A 25,523-nucleotide genomic window follows, 5' to 3' on the forward strand; every position below is an offset into this window, starting at 1 on the left:
ACAGGTTGCTGCTTTCTGTGGTATTCGAATGACAATCCCTTTGGCCACCTGAAAATCTCAACAGCAGTCCAGATGTTTTTAATAATAATTTTGGATTCTAAGAGGAAGTAAACACAATTAATAACATACCTAGCCATCACAAGAGCATAAGTTCTCTTCTCAGCTCTGACAAAATGTGGCTGTAAGAACACAACCCCCAACTATTCTGCAGAAGCTGCCAAAGGGGAAAGCAAAAACTTTTAAAGTTAAACTTTTTAAAGATGAGTCAACTAATTTCCCTCTGAGTCCTTGTCACTTACTGCACTACTGCACAGCATGTCATACCCCTGAAAAAATACAGACCCAGCAGCTCTGAGTATTAGAAATTAGTGACCATCTTCATCTGCTCACACAGGTGCACAGAGTATTTTTGGAGCTCAGGTGAGATGCTGAAGAGAGGTGTGAGGTACACCGTGGGCCTGGGAAGCCCACCCTCTGCTCATCCCCAGTTTTTTTCCAGCAGTATCTCACACTGGCCAAGAACAAAATCTGGGCTCCTCTTCACTTGACTGCAGGCCTTAAGATCTCAACCAGCTTGTGGGGATAATGAACAACCAGTAAGCACAAAATTAAAGGTATTTTCCTGCCTTAGTTCTTGGTGTCAGTATTTCATCATGCATCCCTCCTACACAGAATTGTTACATGTTTAAATTCTATTCACAGTTGCTGTGTCTTGAAAACTTACTCAAATTTATTTCCCCTTCAGATTTCAGACCAAAACCAAAGTTCAAAGAAAATCATTTAACCAGAAAAGTAAAAGAAATATCAAATGCACAACTTAAAAGTCAGTTTATATAAAGATTTCAAATGCTCTGTCATTTTAATTAAACTACAGGAAAATTAAAGGAAAACGAAACTCCATTTATTGTTAGATGAAATATAGAAAGAGTGAAATCATGTTAGAAAAATGGTGAATTTCACCCAGAGAAGATTGATTACCCTAATTTGGAGGAGGGTGACTGCATTTCCTCGCTTTAGGAGCAAGTCAGTAATTTGGTCCATGGCAGCTCATCTCCAACCTTCTCTTAATCTTCATGTCACCAGAGGGAACAAAGGAAGCTGCTGGCACACACTTCTCTTCCTGACACTGAGCTCTACCCACACTGTCATCACACAGCACCCAATCTGCCACCATGGCAGCTGCCTGCCTGCACCATGCCAGATTTTGGGAGAGAGAGGCTGAGCAAGTAAAGCCAGTCATATTAACAGGTGAATAGCAAAAACGATGCTCGGTAACAAAAGCTAGCACTAAGCTTGTGAGACAAAAAAAAAAAGATTCAGTAGAAAGCTTTAAAATTAATTAAAATTCAACAAACCTTTTGGTTAATTCAATTTCCAGATCCAAAGGTTAAAAGCTCAACAGCTCTGTCCTCTTTTCTCTCTAGGGATCTTGGGATGGCCTTTCACTGCCAACAAGCATAGGGCACCCATGGGATGGGAGATGAAGAACCCACCTCTAGAAACTGCTCTGCAGCTTCCTGCTATGCCAAGATTCCCCAGGATGTGTAGGACACTATGAGCAGTCTGCCTCCTGCAGAAATCTCAGCTCTGGCAACTTCATTTCAAATTATTGGCTGCAAAGCAAAGTCCTTCATAACACCCTCCCCTGCAGGTTTCCAGGCTTAAGGTACAATTGTTGGCAGGAGCGCACTCAGATCCAATCTTTGAGCCACCTGAATGCTCCCACTGGCAGCTGGAAATCTCAGAGCTTGCAGGCTTTCAGGTTTCACTGGCACCACGGCATCAATAACATACAGAGATATAAGTGAAACTTCAGAACCATTTCTTTAATTAGAAAGCTGTTGGACATAAGGTGGTAACTAAATGTCAGAGAATGCCAGGTATCACACAGCTTAGAAACACACCACATGATGAAGAATTAAATTATGCACAGAATACTAGCAAAGCAGGAGAAGAGAATTTATTTGTATAATACATGAAAGTAATACTCAGATATTTCAGGTCAATCCCTGTAAGCAATTTGTTTCACATTATGAGCAACTTATTTCTAGCTCCTCCAGAAATTGAAGAGGCTTCCAGTTGTAGTATTTGTCATGATTACACCTGTAATTCAAACCCAGATCTCCTTACCCAGCAGTGCTTGAGTGTTCCCCTTGGAAAAGGAAACAACACACTTGGTTTTGAAGGTGGGGACATATTCCTTTCCCATTAATGCCATGTCACAGTTCTTGGACCCAACATTACAGCTGTAACCATAGGACCAATCTTTTATAGCAGTCTTAGGCCCTGCTTACATTGACGAGTGTGCCATGAAAAGCTGATCTGTAGAGCAAGACACTCGGTGCTAATTCAGCATTCACTCCACATGCATTTCTAAAGGCCATAGTTCAAACAAAATCTCAAATAGTCCAGTAGTCTGAACACTTGCCATATAGCCAAGACACACAGGATGTACAGCGTGATGTACATCATGCAGGATGCACATCCTGTGCTTCAGCTTGATTGGAGAAGAACCCCATTCATGGGCTGACACCACCATGCAATGTCAACTGAAGTGTGAAATGCAGGGAGGGCTCAGAGATTCATTCCAAGAGCATCCAACTGACCCAAGATAAGAATGGCAGTGTACGTGCACCCTTGTTCTCCCAACTGCTTCCCACCACCAGGGGGAATAGCCAGCGCCGAGTTCAGATCTACTCAGATGAACTGATTTTAGCTGGAGTGAGGGTTAACTCTTTTCAGCCTTCAGCATCTATCCTTGTGATACTGACTGCAATATCAAAGCCTTCTATATGCAAAAGTAAGCAACAGACAGTAAGCTACACAGTCCAATTTTAATTAAGCAGACAGAGAAATCATCAGCCTGTAGTCCTCTAACTCTGTTCTCTCTCTACTGCAACAGTGGTCAAATTTTAATTAGATATGATGAAAATCCAGGCTGGATAAGGAAAGTTTTCTCAATTAGTCTTTTCACTTGATGACAAAGTACTCTAAGCTTCCTCAGAGACTTGCACCTCAAATGACTACTGACAAGATTAAGGATAGAGTTATGGTCACCTTTTTTTTTTTATTGTAATAATGAATCACAAGAAAATTAACTACTTGTTGTTGCATGTGCCTGGAGCCAGGCTTCTATCTATGCAACCAAAGTGTTTTGATATGCCAAGCCAAAATCATCTTAAATTAATTGATTACATATTTTATACTGTCAGAACCTACAAAATACAGAAAATATTGATAGCCAAATTATCCGGCTTAATATACAATAGATTTTACAACAAAACCAGAACTCGAACATTTACAAGTATTTTCAATAAACAAAAACTCAATGAAATTACAAGTTCAGCAGTTAGAGCACATTAAAAAAAATAAATATAAAACTACCCTCAACTTGATCTCTGATCTACAGCCTCAACCAATGGTGTTATACAGCTGGACTAATAGCCTGAGGGTATGTTTTCATGGATAGAGGAGTGCTCATTTTCTTTTCTCATTTCCTGATTTTTTAATGTAGTTTCTAACCAGAGAATTACCTCACCCCCTCAGAAAAACCCTACCCATACATTTGCTTTTATGTACAATTTTAACACTATTTTGAGACTTGGTATATATTTTAGTACTGATAATCAATATTTCTTAGGCTATTGCACTTTCTATGAAACACTAAGTCAAGGCTTTATTAATTTCTCTAAGACACAAGGGGACAACTTGCTTTTCTTGGAAAGTGACAACACTGACAGTGCACTAAAAGAACAATTTTTCTAGACTAGTTATAATAGCGATTATGGAACGGATATCCTTTAATAATAGCCTTTATTATGAGAATAAATACATAAAACAAATGCAATATATTAGCCACATTTCTTCATATACATTCAGAATAGAACAAGAAGCCAATAGGCATAATCAGCAGAACTAATTGAACAAACAAATTTTTAGTAAGCCAACGACACTAGAGGGAAGTTGGAATGTTTATGCACCCATAGCAGACAAAGAGCATGTGATTTCAGTATTTTCTTTATATTGATTTTAAGACAAACACACTGTAGTTGTAAGCACAAACTGCATGAACTGACAGAAGTGTTCAGCTCCGTGCGGTGGCCGTTTGAGGCTGTTCTGACTGCAACTGCTTCCCGAGGTATTCCCTGAAATAAAACAAAAAATTAAATTGAGAAATGTTCTGGAGAGTGGGTAGTGCAATAGTGGTGGGAACTATAAAGTTGATAAAGAAGAAAAAGCTTTAAGTTCAGAATTAATCCTTCAAATAACGTCTACTATCAGTAGTCAACTGAAGCAGCGAGAGCATTCAAGCTTTAGATATTCATCATCTGCCCTGGGAAAATAAAGTACAAATCAAACATCAACAAAGCTGTCAAGATAAGGAGAGAGCCCAATGGGACCATTTAGAAGCCCTGACAACTGACACAGAACACCCATGGTGCAGATAAATTTCACTTGTTGAACACAGATTTTAGAAGCTGTGGCAAAACACTTAAAAGTATCCCTTTCCACAACCCAGCTGCAGGAGCACAAGTAACACAAAGGACATACTGGCAATGCATAACCACAGGCATGCAAAACAGTTGCTGATTCAATAACTACATATTCAAGTTGAGGAAAAGAAAAGATAATCAATCCAGGCCCACTATATAGCAACATTTTCTTTAAAGTGTCTTCCTCACCTGTACTTTGAAGTGCCCTAAGCCCCTTATTTTCTATCTCTCCTCTCACCTCTGGAACATCTCCCAGAATACTGTCACTCGCTCTCAGCAACAGTATCTAAATTCCATGGAAAAATACTGCACAGTTCTTCTGAATATTACAATCCTTCACTCTCTCTTGTGAAAGCAGATCAACACTTCACAAAAAAGAACCACAAAAAAGTTGAAAGTCATCTTTAGTAATAGTACCTGGGCTGCTGCTTGTCACAGAAAATACAATAATTGTACCACTGTATCAAGTGAAAGAGAGATTTCAGGACTTGTGAAATGTAGGCGTTCTTTTTCTACTGCTGATCATACACTTAGTACATACACTTAGTGCTTTCTCACTACACAGATATTTCAACCTACACAGGTTAAGCACCAGAAGTATCTCAGAAGGATGATGTTCAGAAAGAAGTTTCAAAAAAATCCACGCCTAACACAAGAGTATGTATTTTTGCTTTACAAGAAAAATAAATTTAAAATATCAGGTTTTTTGAACATTTCAAAAAGTAGTTTTCAGCTTAGTGTCCTGCTGAACAGTAATTCCTTATGCATTGCAATTTCTATCTCACAGTGAAGTCTAGCACCTCAACTGCACCACCCAACACCACTTTTCTCAGTTTTAACATTAGGCATCCAGAAAAGCAAAAGTTTCTATAAAATGTTAAGTCCAAACACCACTAGCAAAGAAAATAACACATCATTTGTATGCTGAACCATATGTTCTGATTTAGCACCTTCATTTACAGCTGCACCAGGTGCCATGTAAGATCACACTGTTCTAATGCTTGGGCTCCATATAATAGATACAAGTCTTTCTCGTAACAGACAGGTTATCACCCTCAAAGCAGAGGCTCCTGCTGGCAAAGAAGGAAATGAGCTGCTCTCATGTTTTGCAGGACTCAAAATATGCCACCAGAACAAAATTTGACAATCATCCAAAAACACAGCCAACAGCTACGGAAGAGCTTCCACACTCACCAAACCTCTTTCTGCTCTATGTTTTCAGTTGTCTTTTTTTCATTTGTTTCATGCCTATGTGCATGTACTCTAGTATTTCTACTCTTGAGATCCAGCCTTGAAAGCAGCTGACACTTGCTGCACACATGGCTCTGCTCAGCATATTACAAGACCATAACATTATTTATTCTTAAAGCACAGATAGAATCATATTGAATGTGAAATTCCCACACTGTTACTTCAAAGTAGGAAAATCAATCAAGCTAACAATCCATAACATTACAACTATTGCAAAGCTTACATTGTTTGAGATGCACAACCAAGGCTTTCTAAAAGCCCCACCAGAGTGCAGTGCAGTCAGCAAAAATCTCCAAGGCACCAGAGCAGTAGCACATTTTGTAGGTACTTAGTGCTTTCACAGACATATTCAACTTCTACAGTGGGTAGAACAGTATCTTCCCAACAAAACCTTTTGTAGACGTGAGTTTAAGTCCAGGGTCAAGGAAAAGCTCTCATCCCATTTCCCCATACAAAATGAGTACCTGTCATGCTGCAAAGTGAAAATACCATAGTGTTCCTACCCTATCACCTCTTTAGCCACCACTAAGGGTGATTGAAATGGAAAAACCTTGCATTACAAGCTGTTAGAAGGATCACTTAATTTTCTGTTTGGTTATCACTTCCATTTGAGGGTCATTGGTTAACCCAGGAAAGGTTACTGCACAGTGTAGATTAGATGAACATGGAATCATAGAACAGTTTTGGTTGGAAGGGACCTTAAAGATCATCTGGTTCCAAATCCCCTGCCATGGGCAGTGACACCTTCCACTGGACCAGGTTGCTGAGAGCCCCCTCCGACCTGGCCTTGAACACTCCACAGAATGGAGCATCCACAGCTTCTCCAGGAAACCTCTTCCAGTGTCTCACCACCCTCACAGGAAATAATTTCTTTCTGATATCTAATCTAAATCAGCCCTGATTTATTTTATAGCCACCAGCCCTTTTCCTTGTGAGAAGGCCCTCTCCAGCCTTCCTGTAGGCCTCCTTTAGGTACTGTATAGCTGCTCTAACCTCTCCCCAGAGTTTACTCTTGTCCAGGCTTAACAACCCAAACCCAGAGCTTTTCCTCACAGGACTGGTATCCCATGTCTCTAAATCACCTTCATAGCTCCCCTCTGGACCTGGTCCAAAATGTTAAGTAGGACCCTGTTCTCCCTCAGCTAAAATACATATTAAAAGAATAAGAAGATTCAAATGTTTTATAAATACTGGTATTTCATCACATTAGGAAGTTAAGAAGCACTGTAAGCTCCAAACTTATGAATAAGTTTGACATAAGTCTCCATCCCCATGCTGTTACAAATTAAGAGTCTAAGACTTTATCCTGCACTAATATTTAGTTAAACACCAAAAGAAAAACTGATACTAAAATTACTATTTACCTCACAAAATTAAAGTCACCTGCAAGAATGCAAGCATTCAACCCATTTCACTGTAAGAGCATGTATGATGAAAGGATGGATCTTGTAACAAATTAGTTAATAAAATATTCAAAAGCATCTGAGATTTGTGATGCATGCTACAACAGAAAGTAATGAGGTGGGTATTAGACTTATGTTTTTTATTAATTTCAAGCTATAAGCCCATGAATTGGACAACTACAATATATTTTAAAACTATTTTCCTCACACGGTAACAGAAAGGCCTTTATATAAAGGTCAGGTTTAGACATCTTCTCACTTCCTTCAACATAAAACCATCATTATTAAGAACAGATGATGCCAGTGCAAACAAGTTTGCATTTACAGATAACAGCATTCAAACATGAAACAACTGATTCAGTATAAATTTTTAAGAACATTAAAAAAAAAAAAAAAGCTTCAAACATGCAACTGTAGTACCTCACTTTTGAGACTAACTATAAAATCCTCAATTTCTCAATTAAAGCTCAGATAAACAAGACTCAGATAAACACCACACATTTTTCACTTTCCTGGTCACCCAAAGGTCTGATGGTGAAGCATAAGTAATTTCCATTTGCAAATTAATCTTTTCATGCTTACTAGAACAACAAGTGAGATTCCTTTCACACTAGAAATTCCACCTCTTTCGGGCCTCTTTTTAAACACACATTTTCTGTTGTTTCCAAAGTGCTTTTTCAAAGAAGAGAATAAGGCTTAGAGGTGAATACATGAATTCATTCTATCTTGAATTCTTATTCTAATTTATTTCTTCATTTTGTTTAATTTAATCAGGTTTTGTTTCTCATGAGAGAAGCTGACACCTTGAAGCAGAGATATACTTAAATGTCATAATTGAAACAAACGCTTTGATCCCTCCAAGACAAAAGCTTATTTAGGAAAAGGCACACAGAACTGATCCAACATGAAAGCCCCTAAACTCAGTGAATATGGAATAAGAAGATAATTGCAAACTGGCACACCACCTACAAATCTTATACTAGCATATACTATATACTAAAAGGTGATTGTGAACAACAAACAACCTATGATAGAAGGGAAGTTATAAGACACATACAACAGATTCCCTAGAGGCCATGTGTTAAAGGAAACAAGCCTTGAAGTTAAGTAGTACTACTTTCAGTGTGGTACTCCAAAACCCAGTGCAGCCAGAGTACCTGTCCTTTAAAGGACACTGAAAATTATTGAACAGGGGAAGAAAAGTATATGAAGCACAGAATAAAGGAAGGGTGACATTTTCATATTTTCTCTTTTCTGACATTCAACTCTTGCATGCTGGTTATTAAAGAAGTACATTATCAAAAAATATCCGACAGTCTTAGATATCTGCAATCTCTAGCTTGGTTTAGCAGACTGAAGTTCCCAAGAGACAGAATGCCTTTCTTTGACAAAAACCAAAATAAAAATATTGATTTTATTTTTCTCTATCAAAACATAAGTCTAGAGTTCCATACTTTTGCAAATGAAAGGGAAAAGCTAGTTCTAAAGAAATCCTTCAAAAAGCCTGCCACTTGACTCAACACACTCAAAAGACATTGCCAACATACACTGTCTACAGACAAATCATAAAGATATGACAAACAGTGAAACAAGTTCAGGCAGCAGATAGAATACTTTTAATAAATTGACCAGTTTTGCCAGCCTTATGTTGCATTTCTGCTAGAGGTCTAGTAACCTGGAGGGAAGGTATTAGACTAGAAAGTGATGGACAAATTTTACTAATTTATGGTGGCTTTACAAGCAGGTATTTGAATTACACAACTGATGCATTCCCAATTCTAAGCAGGCTAAACTAACCCTTGAAAACAGTGTCTTGTGTGTGTTAATAATCTATAGATAAACCATCCCTGGAACCTCTGAGCAGTACACATGAAGTGGCAACACCACAAGGTTGCAACCATCTGTCTAGTCTCCATCTAATCCAATGTGAGACAAAGCTGGAACACCCAACCTTTAACCCACTCCAGCTGTGAAGGCCTGTCTTTCTCACAAGGCACTCAGAGTACTTTGGTGAGACAGCCCCTTTTGTTCATTTAGCTCTCAAGTGAATTGCAGTGAAGTGCTTTCTACAAATAAGCTCCCTTGAACGTGGTTACTGCAGTGTCACATTAACACTGGTGGTGGCTGGGAGAAAGCAAGTGGAGCTCCACAGGGGCCACCACAGGTGCATTTGCCTCCCCACAGAGCCACAGTCACAGAAGCCAGGAAAGAAAATAAAGAAACCATGCTCGAATCAAACCTGGAGTGATGTTAATATTTGGTTCCTGAAATGTAATAGTAACATGTCTTACTGCTGGATCCAAAAGCACTTTTTTTTTTTTCTGTATATAATACAGAAAAAAAAATAATATATATAGTGTGCTCCTCATTATCATGTTCTTCACAGAAATAAACAGAAAGAGAACATTATGAAAGTAGTGAAGTGAAAAACAAACAGGTATCTTCCTAGAGAGCTGGGCTGGGAAGACTGCCAAAGTTGGAGTGCTACCACTGGAGAACTGCTGCTCTCTTTTGTCATTTGTTTATTGAACACAGTTTTCTTATCTGATTCAGTGGATTTACGCAATATGAAATATTCCAATTTTCAAATGGTATTAAAGAATATAAAATGTGACTATAATACCAGTGCCTACCATAAGTAGTTTTGAAGGTAAGTCATCACAAACCAACAATAAAAACAAAGAAACAAATGTAAACAGCAGAATCAAAGCCACTTTGACCAAACAGTTTTGGCCTCCAACACACCAAACTGAAGATTTGTATAAATTATCTTTTTCAGTGGAACCATGGTGATTTTCACCATGTATCTCCTTGACCTATAAATGTGGCTGTGTATCTCAAGAGAGGAAAGATACTGCAAAAATCTCTGCAATTCTCAGTACTTAGCTTAACAGATTCCACTTCATACAAACAAATAGAACAAAAGTCAACTGTTAAGAAAAACAAAATATAGGACATTGTTTCCATTTAATTATTCACAGTAAAAATATGCTCAACATTCTGATATGTACATAAAAACTAAACAGACTGAATGGTTGTACAGAAGGATTATGAACATTAAAAGAGAGGCACTTTGTGTTTTCAAATGGAGCCATGTCTTCAGCTGAATGCAGTATTACTAATAGACAATCTATAGATTATCTTGTGATTACTGAAAACATTACTCATAGCATGGTTTATAGCCCTCCCAACATGAAATGCAACATTAACCCGAGTCTTCCAATGAACCTCCTTTGCTCTCAGCAGTTTCCCTGGTTTTGTCCAATCTTTGAAACAGTTATTCTAGACTTCCAGTTCACAACTTCATATAAAAGCTATGAAGAAACAGCAGGTCAATGAGCTCTTATAACAAAGGTATTACCTAAACATTTGATTTTAAAAGAAAATAAACTGTGAAATCCAATTCAATATGTGTCTTTCTATTAGGGAGAAAAAGCATGAGCCATTTTTCACTTATAAGATGCACCATGAGCCATTCTTTGGCAATTTTAAAAACCCACTTGACTAAACCTTACAATGTGGTTTGAAAATGGTTCTATATTTAATCAGAAGTGTTGCTTACAACACTTAAGTGCTTTTTATGTAAGAATGACCAACATCAATAGTGTTTAACTGAATTTTCCTATCTGGAAATCAGATTTTTAAAGAACATTAATCAGAAGTAAATTATCAAAAAGTTGCTTCTTTGGTGACATGCTTTGCAGCACAGTTCATGAAAGCCAGCAACGTCTTTGAAAAAAGAAGATGCAAACTGAGCAGAATGTCTGATATTTTCCACGCTAACATGAGCTCTAGAAATATTAAAGTGTTTTTGCAGAGTAGAGATCTCATGACAGAAAACATGAGAACAGTGTGAATCCCAGAGAGCATATGCCAAATAAAAAAACACAGTCTCTACATCTACATGGAATGAAGTTTTGCAAGAATACACATTTATGTCCAAATAAAAAGATGGAACCCTCCATTAGACATCAAGTGCACCTGTAATTAATTGGATTTTTGCCTAACTTGTCTCATTCTAGCTAGGAAGTACTCTCTTAATTAATCTTAAAAAGATTAATTTTTATCAGAGACACTATATGCTCAAACTTCATTTAGTCAGCTTCTGTTAACTACTGAAAGAGAATGGCAGTGATAAAGAAGGCTAAGAACCATGAGAAATAAATATAGTGGAAGTTATTATCCTGAAGATATTGTTTCCTAGATTAAAGCCTACTACTCCATTAAGCATTCCACACCTTAGTGTGGAAAAATTAAGGGGTGAGAATAGGTGAAAACTTCATGGCTGCCAGTTAACTACCACCACACCCTGCACTTCTGTCTCCCAAATGCAAGCATGGTACAGAAGCCATGGGTAGAGTAACAGTTTCTAAATATAGCATATGGCAAATCCTAGGCAGTTTCAGATGTTTTACTGTCTCCTTGCAGAATTCCTCATTTTAAAGGATGGAGAACAAGTAATTTTGACTGAGCTGTACATTCAGAAAATCATGTATGAACCTCTTGCATATTCACAGCTTGTCCATTTTGTTGCTTCATTCCATATGCCCTTTATGAATTTCATTTCCATACCACACTTGATCATGCTTAAGTGATACATCCTAACTCCCACTGTTTAGCACCTGCCAACACACTCATACTCTTCATGTTGGTGTCAAGGAGGAGTTCAGGAGCCCCACGCCCAAGCAGGTGAATGTTTGAGAGGAGCCTGTGCTGGAGCAGGGTCCTGACAAGGACCTGCAGATCCATGGAGAGAGAAGCCCATATCAGAGCAGGTTTCCTGGTAGGACTTGTGACCCTATGGAGGGACACACAGTGGAGCAGCCTGTCCTTGAAGGACTGCACCCTGCAGTAGAGTGACCCATGCTGCAGTAGTTTGGCTGAGGCTGTTGTTGGGATGGACTCATGTTGGAGAAGCTCATGGAGAACAAATCTCCCATGGCAGGGTCCCCATTATGGAGCAGGGGAAGCATTCCTCACCCTAACCAGTGGGAGAAAATAATGTGTGATGAACTAGCCATTACCCCTATTGACATCCCTTCAGCCCTAGGAGAGGAGGGAGAGTTAGGAAGGAGGGAGAGGTGGAAAGAAGGTATTTCTAAGGTTTTATTTATTTCTCACTGTCCTGCCCTGGTTTTGTTAGTAATAAATTCAACTAATTATCTCTAATTTGAGCCTGTTTTGCCTGTGACAGTATTTGGTGAGTGACATCTCCTGGTCCTTATCTCAACTCAGGAATCCTTTGTTGTATTTTCTCTCCCCTGTCCAGCTGTGGAGTGATACAGCAGCTTTGGTGGGTGCATGAACCCAGGGTCAACCCACTACAAAGGATCTTACTATCAACATGGGGTGGCATGATTAAAAAAATTCAAGTCAGATTGAAACCCAGGATTAATTCCCATGTATAGGCGGTAAGTGATGCTAAAAAGATAATTCTGCTCCTCACTTCACCAAGTGCATGATCATTTAACATGCAAATGTAACTGCAGTATTTCACTTGAACTTATCTCATCTGAAAAGCTGACAGCAGTTACTGCTTTTGCCAATGTAGCTTCACCATTTAGAGAATGTCTGACAGTCTGATTTTCCCCCATTAATCCCTGACTTAAAAACCCCTAAGGGAAAGCCAGTGAGCAGCCTGTAATGAACTATTCAAATTACTTTGGAGTTAATTGTCTCAAAGTTGAGCTAGCAGTTGAATGATACAGTTGTGTTTAGGCAGAATGCTACTTCAGCTGCCCCATGGCACTCCCTGATTCAAGTACAAGTTTTTCTTACTCTGCTGGTTCCAGGCACAGCACTTGCACCAAGCCTTACTGGGGCAGAGCAAAGCTTTATTTTCTAATCCTTCTCTCAGCCTTCAGGAAAAGCCTGACGACCTCTTTCACACATGTCACAGACAGTAATGTCAAATTGTTCTGTGCCAGTTAAACTCAAGGAAAAAAACACAATTGCTTTGAGTGAAATAACTGTAATTCCAGAATAAATGGAAGCAAGAGGAAGAACATTTATTGTTTCCCCAGCTTGGAAGAGCAAGGGAAGCAAGACCTTGAAGTTGCTGAATAACACATCTTATGACAATGCAAAGCTTAGTAAGTAGGTACTTAAACCAAAGTGCGTGAGAGTCAGAGGACTCGGCTCGTGTGGTGAGAAGAGCCAGCAGTGAAACAGAAGAGCTCCCAGCACCCATCAAAAGCCAGATCTACATAAAGCCAGATCTAGCTTCCCACACACAAACAGCGTGTCATTTCCTTTGCTTAAGCTGTAAGCCCATGCCAGGGGGAACAGTACTTTGGCAAATAAGAGCCAATGTGTCCCATTGCTCCACTATGAATTAAAAAAGAAAGCATTCCCTACAGAGATGACAAATATGAATGTAGAAGAGGCACTAATTTACACATTCTTTTTACTGACATGTCAGAAGATCTGAAACTAGGCACTTTTGCCATCTCTCCCTCAGTCTCAAGTCTAAAGGTTCACAAACTGAAAAAAATGGGCACAGAAATTTTCATACTGTTAAAAAACCAAAACAAATCTAGAAGATTAGATGGGATGTTTTTACGAGTAGTATTCTCTCTCTAAAAGTGAGAAAAAGCCAGGCTTGGAATTCAGGAAAACTTTTACTACCAGACAGGTTTGTGCTGGAGAAAGACCAAAAGTCTTCCTACCAGAGTTTCAGGACAGAATACACAAGAAATAAAATCCATCCCTACTGCAGAAGCCAGTATGAGTAACTAAACTTTCCATGCTGTAAACTCTGTTTAGATGCAGCTGGTTTGTAATAGTCAGAAGGTTTCAAATGTATCAGAACAGCATAGTGAGAAATGTATTCAACTGAGAAGCAGGATGGAGCATAATGTAAATAACCAAAAATTAGATTGAACATGACCATGTGATCTCCACACACTCAGAAATTCCACGTTATTTATCAAAGTACTCCTTACAGGTGGAGAGTATTTGTCACTGTCTGATTAGGAACAGTGAATAATGCAGCAACACACACACAACCTCTTCAGAGCAGCAGGAAGAAAAGCCATGGCAATTATATATGATAGATAGTAAAAAAATAGAAAAGGTTCATTGGTCCAAGAAGGCAACACCTCTTTGAAAACATACTTTCTGCAAAACATCACAAGACACTCACATGGCTCTGGGATCAACACCAGGTGTTTGTGTTACTCTTTCTTCCTTCACTTGTTTGTCTCTGAGAAAAATGCCCAGCCTGGGAAAGGTCCGAGCTGGAGCTGAGAAAGCCAACAGCCTGGGAAAAATCCAAGTTGGATTTTTCCATGAGCCTTCAACAGTGCCCACAAATATTAGCTGGATTTTATGGAGTAGGGTATTTAAACATGTATTCCTCTTTTACAGAAGGTTACCACAATATATGAGCGAGGGAGCAGGATAAAAAGAATATAGTATGCATGAGAATTCAAACCTTAAAACCCATATTCTTCAGAAGGAAAGGGAGAAAATTAGGTTTGTTTTACCTATGATACACTGCAGAGAGAGACAATGGGAGCTTTCTGTCACCTTAGCCAGCCTGTCACAGCAAGGAGGTGACTTAACCAGTCAGAAGGTTCTTGATATACATTGTTCCCCTACCACTTTCACACTACTTGCATCATCCCTACTCAAGTCTTTCAAAAAGTTTACATTCTGTCATAGGTGAAAAAATTGACAGAAGTTACAGATATGTAAAAGCACTAAGCTTTCCAGAAATAAAAGGTTGTTTAAATTCAAAATTAAATTACTTTTTTGTATCCCAACACTTATGTTCCAACATACTCTGATGTATTGCTGTATTTCATCTTCCTTTAAGGCAATGTCAGACTGAAAATATGAGCTCTGGTGCACTCATAATTAATAAGCAGATTAAAAACTCCTAATTAGTATTTTTAACTCTCCAAGATTTATGCTTAGCATACCTAATTAGTTTGGCAATTTACACAAAGTTGCCCCATGAAAGCTGAAGTTTTCAGAGCTTCAGCCCTTCAATGTTTCCCTATAAAGGTCCTGTGTTCTGTTGGAAAGGCAGCATCACCCACCAGCAAGTTCTGTGCCAGAACTTGCCAAGACTTCAGGGTTATTAGAGAATTACTCAATCAGCCCACAAACTTCTGCTCTTCCACAAGCAGTTCAAATAAATTCATAGAATCATTACAGAATATCCTGAGTTAGAAAGGAACCACAAAAACCATCAAGTCCAGCTCCTGGCCTTGCACAAGGCCAGCCCAGTAGTCACACCATGGGTCTGAGAGCATTGTCCAAACACTCTTTCAACTCTGTCAGGCTGGTTCTGTGACCACTTCCCTGGGAAGCCTCTTCCAGTGCCCAGTCATCCTCTGGGTGAAGAACCTTTTTCCTAATAAAAATACATTTTTGCTAATAATTTTTAATACTAAGCTAAAATACATTGTTCAAGTGAATTATTTGTGTGACATTCAACCATGTAAGGAAGCAACTCAATTTAACTGCTCCAAAAAACACAGAAAAACTAAGTTCTTACCATAAGCATCATATTAATCTACTCTTTAAAAACTGCTGTCTTAACACATACAAATGTTATTTATTCCCTAAAAGAAATCTACTATCTTGGATCCTCTCTGCACAACAAAGATTTCCCATGGTTAGTAGCATGTTCAATAATCTTCACATACCAGTTGTGAACCATCAGCTTCTGCACAGCCAGTAGTGCATTATAACGAACTTGCTGGTCTTCGTGATGCATGTGGTTCATGACCAGCTGCTTACCACCAAGCTGTTCAATCACTCTGAAAAACAGGAGAGGGGTAAGTTTTTTGACATTACTTTCAAATCCGGGTAGCTATCCTATCCAATCACTTCACATTCAAGAGGTTTAATTAAGAGGTTAAGTTTAAATTAGATACCATTTTTTTATTAAAATTATTTATTTGCCAAGGCACACAACTCACCTGAAGTGTTACAAACACTGATTATCTCTTGTATGAACTACTGATGTTTTTTTAAAAATATTTTTTAAGAATTCACATCAGAAAGTGTTTATACTGGACTCCTGCTTGCTACTTTGAAATAAATAATCGAGAAAATAAACCTTTTCAGAAAGGGTTATTTACTTTACACAGCTCTCTAAAATGGTTCACAGGGTACAGCACTATCAGTTATTAGGTAGGAGAGGTAGTGCCCTCCACCCCATAAATGGGTGACAACCAGGTCACTCCATTTTTGGCAAAAATAAAACCTCAATCTCTTCTGGCACTTTCTAATACAGAAAAATGCTTGTAATCACATCAACACCTATTAAATCACCATACATATAATCACAATCACCTCATACATATAGTGCTTTTTGACATTTAAACTGTACCAGAACTGCAGCTACTCCAGCACAAGATGCAGAACTGGTACCATTCCCACAAAAAGGATATGCTTCAGTTGCATCTTTCACTACAAACTTCACCACCGTAGTCAGCCATAGCTTTTTAACAGCTATACCAAATCCCCTGTGAAATACTGATGAAACCCTGTACATAACATGAATATAATATTTCTTAATAAAAACAGCAGAAGGTAACACATTTAAAACTTGAAAAAGTATCCCCATCCAGATGATTTCATATGCAGCATTTCAGTCTCTCATAACAATAAGTTTGGAGAATATTTGTAAGAAATATATAAGCTGATGACTTCCATATGGTTTTTTTACATCAGTTCTCTCACAGATCACTTAGCAGTTAAACATGCTATCCTGTGAAGACACTATCATTTGTTTTTTGCATGTTGCACTGCCATTCTAAGCTTGCATTAGCTATCTGCATGCAGTACTGCTCTTTTCCTGGCCAGATTAATGCATTGCTGCTGCACAACACAACATACTTTTGCAAACTACAGAACAGGTAGGAAGACAGCACAGAGATAAAAAAGAGAATTTTCCATTTCATTTTATATCTCAGTCAAAACCATCCTTAAGACCACAGGAAATATTATTTCCCAGTAATATTAAAACATTTGTTTCATAAAGCTGGAATGGATTCTGAAAAGTGCAATTGTTTCAAGCTGGAAAACCCTCACTAAGAATTCAAGAAGTTATTAGCAATGTAACAGATCCAAAATAACCTTTATGCCTGCCTTATGCTGCTTTGTCTTTTTAATGAGTTATATATAAAACCACTGCACACAAAGGCAAGCATATGAAACACAAATAATTTTTTTTTTAATAAAAGGACTGACTTAAACCACTGAATTTTCAGGAATGGAAAGAACACGAAAAAGGCATTAAACTCAAAAGCTTCCTTATGCTAGAAGAATGCAAGAACCAAAATGAAAGGTTAAAAGCCTATAATCACAAGTGGTAATAGGTTCTTTCAGATGATAATATATCCCTGAAATTATTGCTGAAAACATGAAGAGTTGAAGAATAGCATTATCATTCTTACATAATGCTGCTTACAGGTAGAAATCACTTCCTAGCCATGAGTTTTTAATCCAAAGGTCTAAACAGTGAAGAAGGTTCAATCATGTTCCTTCAAGTTCTAAATGTGTCCAAAACACTATATTTAGTTTCCCCTCTCCTCAGCTGCTGCTTACTTTAGAGAAGCAATAGAGCCCAGTAGAACAGTTATATGTGCACATCTTCTGCAGTGCCTGCTCCCTAGAACACCACTGCACTAAGCCAAAATAGTGGCATTTCAAAAAGGTTTCTGGATGCTGAAGATTCAGGTTTTAAGATGGCCCATTTAGAGGAAGAAAGAAGACACAAAAGATAAAGATAAATTAATACAGTTTAGACTGTTATAGCAGAAAACAAATATAAAATCCACACTATGCTGAAAGCCAGAGAGAATAAAGGAATAAAAGGCTTTTTTCTGAATCCTGAGCTAAGGAAGAGAATGGCTCTAAGTGTCCATCTCTTATACATGTAAAACACAAAGTCCACATTGATAGCATTCAAGAAATTATAAGTGCTGATCATACATAACAATAATCCTTTGGTCACATGGAAGCTGTGCTGGAGGCCTGTATTTATTTTTAGTGACAGGGAGCACCAGTGCTATACTTTATTTCTGCTGTTACACTCTCAGAAAACGCATCTTGGTGAGCCTCATGAGAAACCCACAGTGCTACTGTGTCAACAATTTGGTCTACAATGTGTAATTTCAAAAGCAACTTTAAACTATTTAAGCACTGGGGAACAGCCATGCAAAAATGCAGTATTTCATTAAAAAACATTTATTTTGTCAGACAAAGGGGAAGGTTGGCCAGAACTGGAGCTCTATATCTCTACTGTGTGCAACAAGTGAAGTCAAGTAGTTTTAGTATCCAATTCATCTCTTCAAACTTCAAAAGATAAAGGATGATCCAGTTAAGAGTTGACTGACAATAAACACTTAACTGAAACAAAAGCATTTAAGACACCTGAATTCTTTTACTTTTCTAAACCAAGGAACTGTATCCATTCTTAAAGTGAGTCATGCAATGAGAGTGTGAAATACCAATCACACGTGGGAGCAGTACATGACTATATATCAAAAAATCATAAGAAATGGACTATTATGCTGGAACAGATACATGATCCATAGGTATTTTAAGCTTTTAGTTAGTTCCAAAATAGCTGGAGTCATATTTGGTAAGTATACAATAGATCAAAAATGAAATTCTTTAAAAGAAAGAGATTGAGGCATTTCAGTTTGTTCAATGGAACAGAAAGTTAAATAAGCCAAGTCTGTAAACAGAAAGCAAAGTATTGAAATTTGAGATAAGGATGTGGGTAGAACAGTATGTAGGACACTTTTTATTTGCTGATGACCACTCCTTTTGAAGGCTGGCACATTGCTGAACAGACTTAACAGCCTGGGAGCTGAGTGGAGCTGTAGTCCTAATAGCTATACATTTTCCCAACTGCAAGCAGAAGGACACAGGTCCTGTTTATCTACTCTTCTGATTTCACAGCTTTAGTCCAGCAATTGCATGGCCATACTAGCCCACACATTCAGGTAAATGCATCCAAGCTGTTTAAAGATTATGGCAAACACGTGATAAAATGATTTCATACAAAGAACTGCTCAAAGCAAGAACAACCAGTACTGGCCAGTCCTCCAGCTTTGCCACTTGCAGGTAGCACTTAGTTTCCACCTTACTGAAGGGTATCTTGCCTCTCCTCCAAACACTTTTCCAGTGCTTACAAGACTATGAGGGCTGTGAGTATTTCAGGAGTCAACACATCTTCCTCGCATACATATGCCTGAAATTTCAGTCTGTTGTCCATATAGTCCAAGACAGCAGTCTGCACAAGAAGAGTTCATTAAATTCCCAACAAGGCTAGAAGGTCATTGTTATCTATTGAGCTGATTCTAGATGAGATAATTAATTTTCCTCTTTATACTAAAACCAGTGTTGATTTAATTATTGCTGAGCAGCATTTGCACTGCATCAAGGACTTCTCTGCTCCTCATCCCACCAGCAAGGGGGCTGGCACTGCACAACGACTTGGGACAGGACACAGCCATGGCAGCAGACCCAAACTGACCAAAGGGATATTCTATACCATATGCCAACATGCTCAGCATATAAAACTGAGAGAAAGAGGAGGAAGGGGCGACCATCTCAAGTGATGGTGTTTGTCTTTCCAAGCATCCATTATGCATGATGAAGACCTGCTTTCCCTGGGATGGCAGAACACCTGCCTGCCTGTGGGAAGCAGTGAATTAATTCCCTGTTTTGCTTTACCTATTAGATTGTCTTTATCTCAACCCACAAATTTTCTCACTCTAACTTTTGTTTCTCTTCCTGCAAGTGGCTGTAATGACCCTGAGTTGCCAGCTGGGGTTAAACTATGGCAACCTGTTCAGAAAACAGGAACAGACTGCTTCTTTGCTTCAAAAATTGTCCCTCTGTGTGAGTGATGAGCCAGATTTCTGGAAAAACCAAAGGCTTATTTCAGCTTCACTGGTCTCTGCCTTAGAGGTAAACTCAGTAAACATTTTGTTCACAGGCTTTTAAAGCAGGAAAATATAGCAATGTCTGTGTGTATTCTAACAGGAATTTGGGTTTATAATGAACACGAAAGTTTTCACCAAAATGTGTATTTGTGTAGCTAAAACATGCTTAAATGGAAGACTGACAACTGAATCTGTGTATCACTGAAATTACACCACCAATTGTTTGTGGAAAAAAACTTCTCTGTAGTCTTAAGACACAGAACAGTCTTTATCATTGTTGAAATAGTCCATGTCTACCCTAAGTCCAATAATTACAGTCCAATTAATCATAACAGAGAGGAAAAATTCCAATTTCTTCTGGTGCCTGGCTTCTGCTTTAGTCTAAACATTGCATTCAATACTTACTTTAAACATTGGTTCCCTTCACAGTTAAGAGATATTGAAATATATTAAGTCAAAGATCCAGTTTGCAGTTTCTCAACTGATCTAGTTTGTGTTTTCTTATCTTCCCAATGAATAAAACTCAAGCATAACCTGCAATCCCTTTATAGCATATTTCAATATAAATAAGCAGAAAATGCCACAGGCACAGTCCATACTCCAGCTACTCTTCAGGATAACAACATACTGGCATTTTCCTACCGTTTCCCACGGGGGTAGTGTCGCACATATTCTCCCACATCATGAGCAGCTACAGCCAGCACCTGTGGATCATCAGAAACCTCCAGAAGTTTTGTCAGGATTCTAGGAAAGAATTTGAAAGAATCAAGTCCCAGGTTTTGGGTTGGTTTTTATTTTTATTGTTTTGATTTTCTTATTTGTTGAGAGTTTTGTAAGCAGTGATAACTTAAAATAACAAAGTTCATAAGCATAAAAATGTTTCACAAGTAACCCAAGCAGTAAAGCTAGAACTTTTTCCAAACAAATAGCTGTACTTAACAAAACTGAGAACCTGCCCTAATTAACAGAATCATTTAAAGTATTCACTAGAGTCAGTTTAGTGAGCTACATACACAAATACCTATAACCAAGGATTACAAAATTTCTCCTTTTTTATACTTTGGCTTCAAGACCAACAGTTCTGAGTTCTAGATAAGCTTCATTAAAAAGCAGTTCAGTCCTAACTCAAAGGCTGAAATGAAAGCTATACTACCTTGTAAATTATTTCAATGGCACATGTTATTTTCTTAGCATGCATAGAAATTCTGTCTGCACCTTTTAATTAAGTAGTTGAACCACCTTTAGCCAAAAACAGCTAGAAGTAACACTGTTCTCTACCCAGTAATGAGAAGGGAGGAAAATGAGACATATTATGAAGGTTAGGTAGAGTTGAAAAGGTTAAACATACAGATCACTGCAAAATTAGAGTATTCTATGTTTAGTGAGATGACAAATGTATTTCAGTCAGAGAAAATTAGAAACAAGCTGAAATAGGTAGGTTGAAAATTCAACTGGAATTTTAAAAAGTATCATTCTGGTAAAATCAATTATCACAGCCACTGCCTCCCTAGAGGCCAGAAAGTGACAGAAAAAGTGCTTCTCAAGTGAAGAGAACTCTTAATTCTCACAAGAAGAGGAAGCAGAAACTTGAACAGTAATACTAAGCAGAAAACACCCAAGATCCATATAATGATGTTGAACAAAATACAAGCCCAACATCGAAGGAGGCAGTAATGGCAGAAGGTATGAAAACAAATATGTTTAATAGTAGTATAAGAATATTAGATTTAGAAAACTAATAAGCAGGCAGATAAGGAAAAATAACATTATATGGCTCAAAGGAAATAAAGATTGTCTGTCAAATGCCTTACCAGGCAAAAAATTAAATTCTGAGGTGCAAGAATCTACGTTGTGGTGTAGGATGAGTGGGTTTTTCGTGGATTGGTTTGTTTGGCTTGGTGTTGTCGTGCTGAGTTTTTGAGAGTTGGGGGTGTGTTAAAAGAACTACTGAAGATCACTGTCTGTTGCAGCACAAGCACAATAAATTAAATCCCAGAACCAGGAGAAAGAAACACAGCAAAATGTTGTAATCACTACAGGAAATACTAAGCCTCAACATCAACTTCATGCCACAGTTGTCAGCATCTTAAATTTTTCAGTCTATAATCCTACATATTCAGCAATATGCTGAACTCAGGGAAGAATTTATCAGACAGTTTTTGGTGACGTGTCAGGCCAGTTGAAATGCACATAAAGCTCAGGATCACCTTGCTCTTGCCATGTCTTCTAACATCTCACATGCTCCATTTGACCTCCTGATTTCTGTTAGATATGGCCCTTATTAACAAGCCCTGAACTGAAAGAACACCATGTATTATCAGTTAATGCCAATGAATGTGGAACAACTGAGAGCCAGACATCATTTCAGAACACAGTTTCATAGGTCAGACAGCCAGTCTTTGATTGCAAATAAATACAAGTTCAGGTTCACTTCATCTGCCAATCTAGGTACTGCCAACACAAAATAGATATATGGCAACATAATGCATTGAGTCAAATTTCTCATGGAACAGTATCACAACTTTCAACTCCCAAATATCTAAGTTAGGAGTTCATTACTCAGATCAACATCACCCCACGGTACAAAATTAAGGTACAGTAAAAACATTTTTAATCAAATCAAACCTGCATGCAAGTTAAGCTAAAGATATTCCCTCTATTATAAATACATTTTGACCAGTAAAAGCATATAAACAATTCTGCTTTTGAACAGAACAAACTATACATTCTAAAATAAGCAGGATGTTTTGACTTGCTTTCGTTCTTGACACTATTTTGTAAATGTAAAACCTTAGATTCAGATTCATTTAAACACAGAAAATATTAAAAGATCACGTGATTCAAGACTTGAAAACTTACTTGAGTAGCTCATAATTCTTCTCATTTAGCCTTACAGCATTCTCCCGCCAGAACTTCTCAGATTTGTGCACAGGACTCCATTCCAGCCTTCCTGACTTGAGCTCAGAGCTGTATTCATCAAAGGAGCTGCAACACAAGACCTTAATGAGATATTGGCCAAGCTTCTACACTTTGAACCATATGCCCAAGCCTGTCCCTAACAAAGCTGGAGCTCAAATTGCTATGACACATTTGGAAGTCAGTACTCTGCAGAGTATGAGAATTGTTCCCTGTCTCACCATTTTGTAAGTAAGAAAATGTATGAGAAGCAAGAAGAAAAATTGCTTTCAAACACAACCCTCTATCTGCCCCAAAATACTATTCCCAGGAAATAAATTTAAAAAAAAAAAAAAAACCAAAAAACACAAAAACAAAAACCCAAGCCACACAAATGTAACATTTTGGAATTTAATTCTCTGTTTTGCTGGCTTTTTATGTTTTAACTTCCCCAATCAAGGATTTCAGTCTTTTCCTTACATCCACTTAAACCTTTGACACTACTTATAATATGCACTTCGATTTAGGCACAAGACCAAGAACTAGGTAAACACAAGCAAAAACTTGAGTAAATCTGGACAGTATAACTTATTCTAATCAGGTAGACTTCAGTTTTTACTGGAAATCCTTTAAGACCACTTTCAAGTCCTTTAACAATTTCTCAGTTACAAAGATCTCATATATAAGTGAAGATTTCTTTTCTATTCAGCTGACATACAACAGGAAATTAACAACCAGTACATCATCTCACTAACTAGCATTTGCACATCCTAACTCTGTAGATATTTTAGCCTTACAAAAGGAAAAGGTTCTACCAACATTCACATAACACATTTTTTAAAGTGCACACTGCAAAGCATACCTAAGGTCCTGCACGCTCTCGCCAAGCTTGTCCAGCAGAAATTTGATATCTTCACTGATGTCTTCATCATCATATTTCTGCTGATCCAAATTCTCTAGTTGCTTTAAAACCTTACACTGAATCATGGCAAGAGCATATTCTTGGCGAGTTTCTCTCTCAGTAGATTTCTCTAATAAATTCTAGGGAAGTAAAGATGTATGTATTTTGTTTAAGAACAGACTACTTTGAAACAAAATAGTATTTCAAAGAAATTCTTACAGAAGTCTTAAATTTAGTAAGTGACAAAATTGACTATTTCCTGAAACAATCTTTCTTCAATAATAGAAAGTACTAATTCACCTGTTCTGAATATTTTGTACATGAAACTCAGGTAACTACAGACAATTCAAAGAAAAAGGGCAGAATTACATCCCATATACCAGAACCACCACCATAAACAACCACTTTTATCTTGGATTATCATTTTAGCTTTCTATGGAGGAATAGCATAAAGCAGAGAGCCTTTAAAAAAAATAACCTGAAATCTTATTTCCAATTCAAAGTTACCATCTGGATTAAATCAGCTCTTTTCAAGTCTGAGAATATTCCAACTAGACATTTTTATTTAAACAGAAGCTTGTTGGTAAAATTGGAATTGTAAGCACAGAATGCAGTAGTCAAGTTCCAATATAATTTATTCATTACACTTCTACTCAATTTAATCAGCTTTCAATTATATTTTTCAATCTGAGCTGGCCACCTGCACTTTTTGATAAAGCTGAAAACTTCATTAAAACTTTATATGAATTTCATATAAAAGATAAAGTCCTTAATAAACAGAACATGTGTTCATATAAACAAGACTTAACATCTGCACGAAATAAGTAGGAAAAATATATAGAAGGAATTTGACTGCATCACTCTTATCACAGAACTATTACACTTGAGATGTCTTTGATATTAGATACACTATTAGCTACTGAGGAAGAACACTGAAAATCAATTTTAAAACTTGCAAACTAAATATGCCATATTACTGCTTTTAATGGCCATATACAATTAGCTTTAATGTGCAAAAAAAGCCACCCCAGTTTCTACTTCAGTAAGAGAACAAAAAGGTGATTCACAGAAAGTAATGCTAATTTACTTAAGAGTTAAAACTGCTAATGAGAGCAAATAACAAAATAATGAATCCTAAATAAGACAATTCAACACATTCAAGGAGTAGGTGGATAAAGGCTCCAAAGAACTCCTAGATAAGATAATTGCAAGCAGATGTGGAATCTATTGCAAATATTTTTAACTACCTCATACCATAGTGAGATACTCAAGCTTTTCATAGTAAATTTGAAAGGATATGTTAAGAAAGTAAAAACACAAACATATGACTATATAGAATGGGTCAGTAAACTACTCACTAATAAAAACCAAAATCAAGGTGTAAGACTAGTTCTAGGCAGGAAAGAGATGTAGAAGGGAATAAAAGTGTAAAAAATGAGGCAATAAAATAACAGGTAGAGAAAACAGTAGATTCAAAGAAAGACGAGTGCCCAATACTTGTTGCTTTATAGAAAAAATTATTACATTTGGAGTTATATATTTCAGGTAATTAACTTGAAAAAAAAAGTGAAATATGACAAATTAGGAGAAATCAAGTAGTAGAGTGGACATCCAAGTTGCCAAGACTCATGGATCACCTACAGTAATGTACAGACAGATTTTG

At 37.5% G+C, this 25,523-nt stretch overlaps 1 protein-coding gene across 2 annotated transcripts in view; it reads right to left on the bottom strand.

The window, feature by feature from the left end:
* Positions 1–3,796: 3,796 nt before the first annotated feature.
* ATP6V1H (ATPase H+ transporting V1 subunit H) overlaps positions 3,797–25,523 on the bottom strand; it is a 47,234-nt gene continuing 25,507 nt past the window's right edge. For both annotated transcript variants that reach the window (XM_079299861.1, XM_079299862.1), the window contains exons 10-14: positions 23,822–24,000; positions 22,924–23,049; positions 20,707–20,808; positions 15,805–15,918; positions 3,797–4,145 (exon numbers count right to left, since the gene is read on the bottom strand). In XM_079299861.1, the coding sequence (XP_079155987.1) occupies positions 4,085–4,145; positions 15,805–15,918; positions 20,707–20,808; positions 22,924–23,049; positions 23,822–24,000 (582 nt within the window). In that variant the 3' untranslated portion in view covers positions 3,797–4,084. The remainder of the gene's footprint in view (positions 4,146–15,804; positions 15,919–20,706; positions 20,809–22,923; positions 23,050–23,821; positions 24,001–25,523) is intronic.

The sequence above is a fragment of the Erithacus rubecula genome (assembly GCF_903797595.1).
Source record: "Erithacus rubecula genome assembly, chromosome: 3".
In the NCBI taxonomy this organism is placed as follows: domain Eukaryota; kingdom Metazoa; phylum Chordata; class Aves; order Passeriformes; family Muscicapidae; genus Erithacus; species Erithacus rubecula.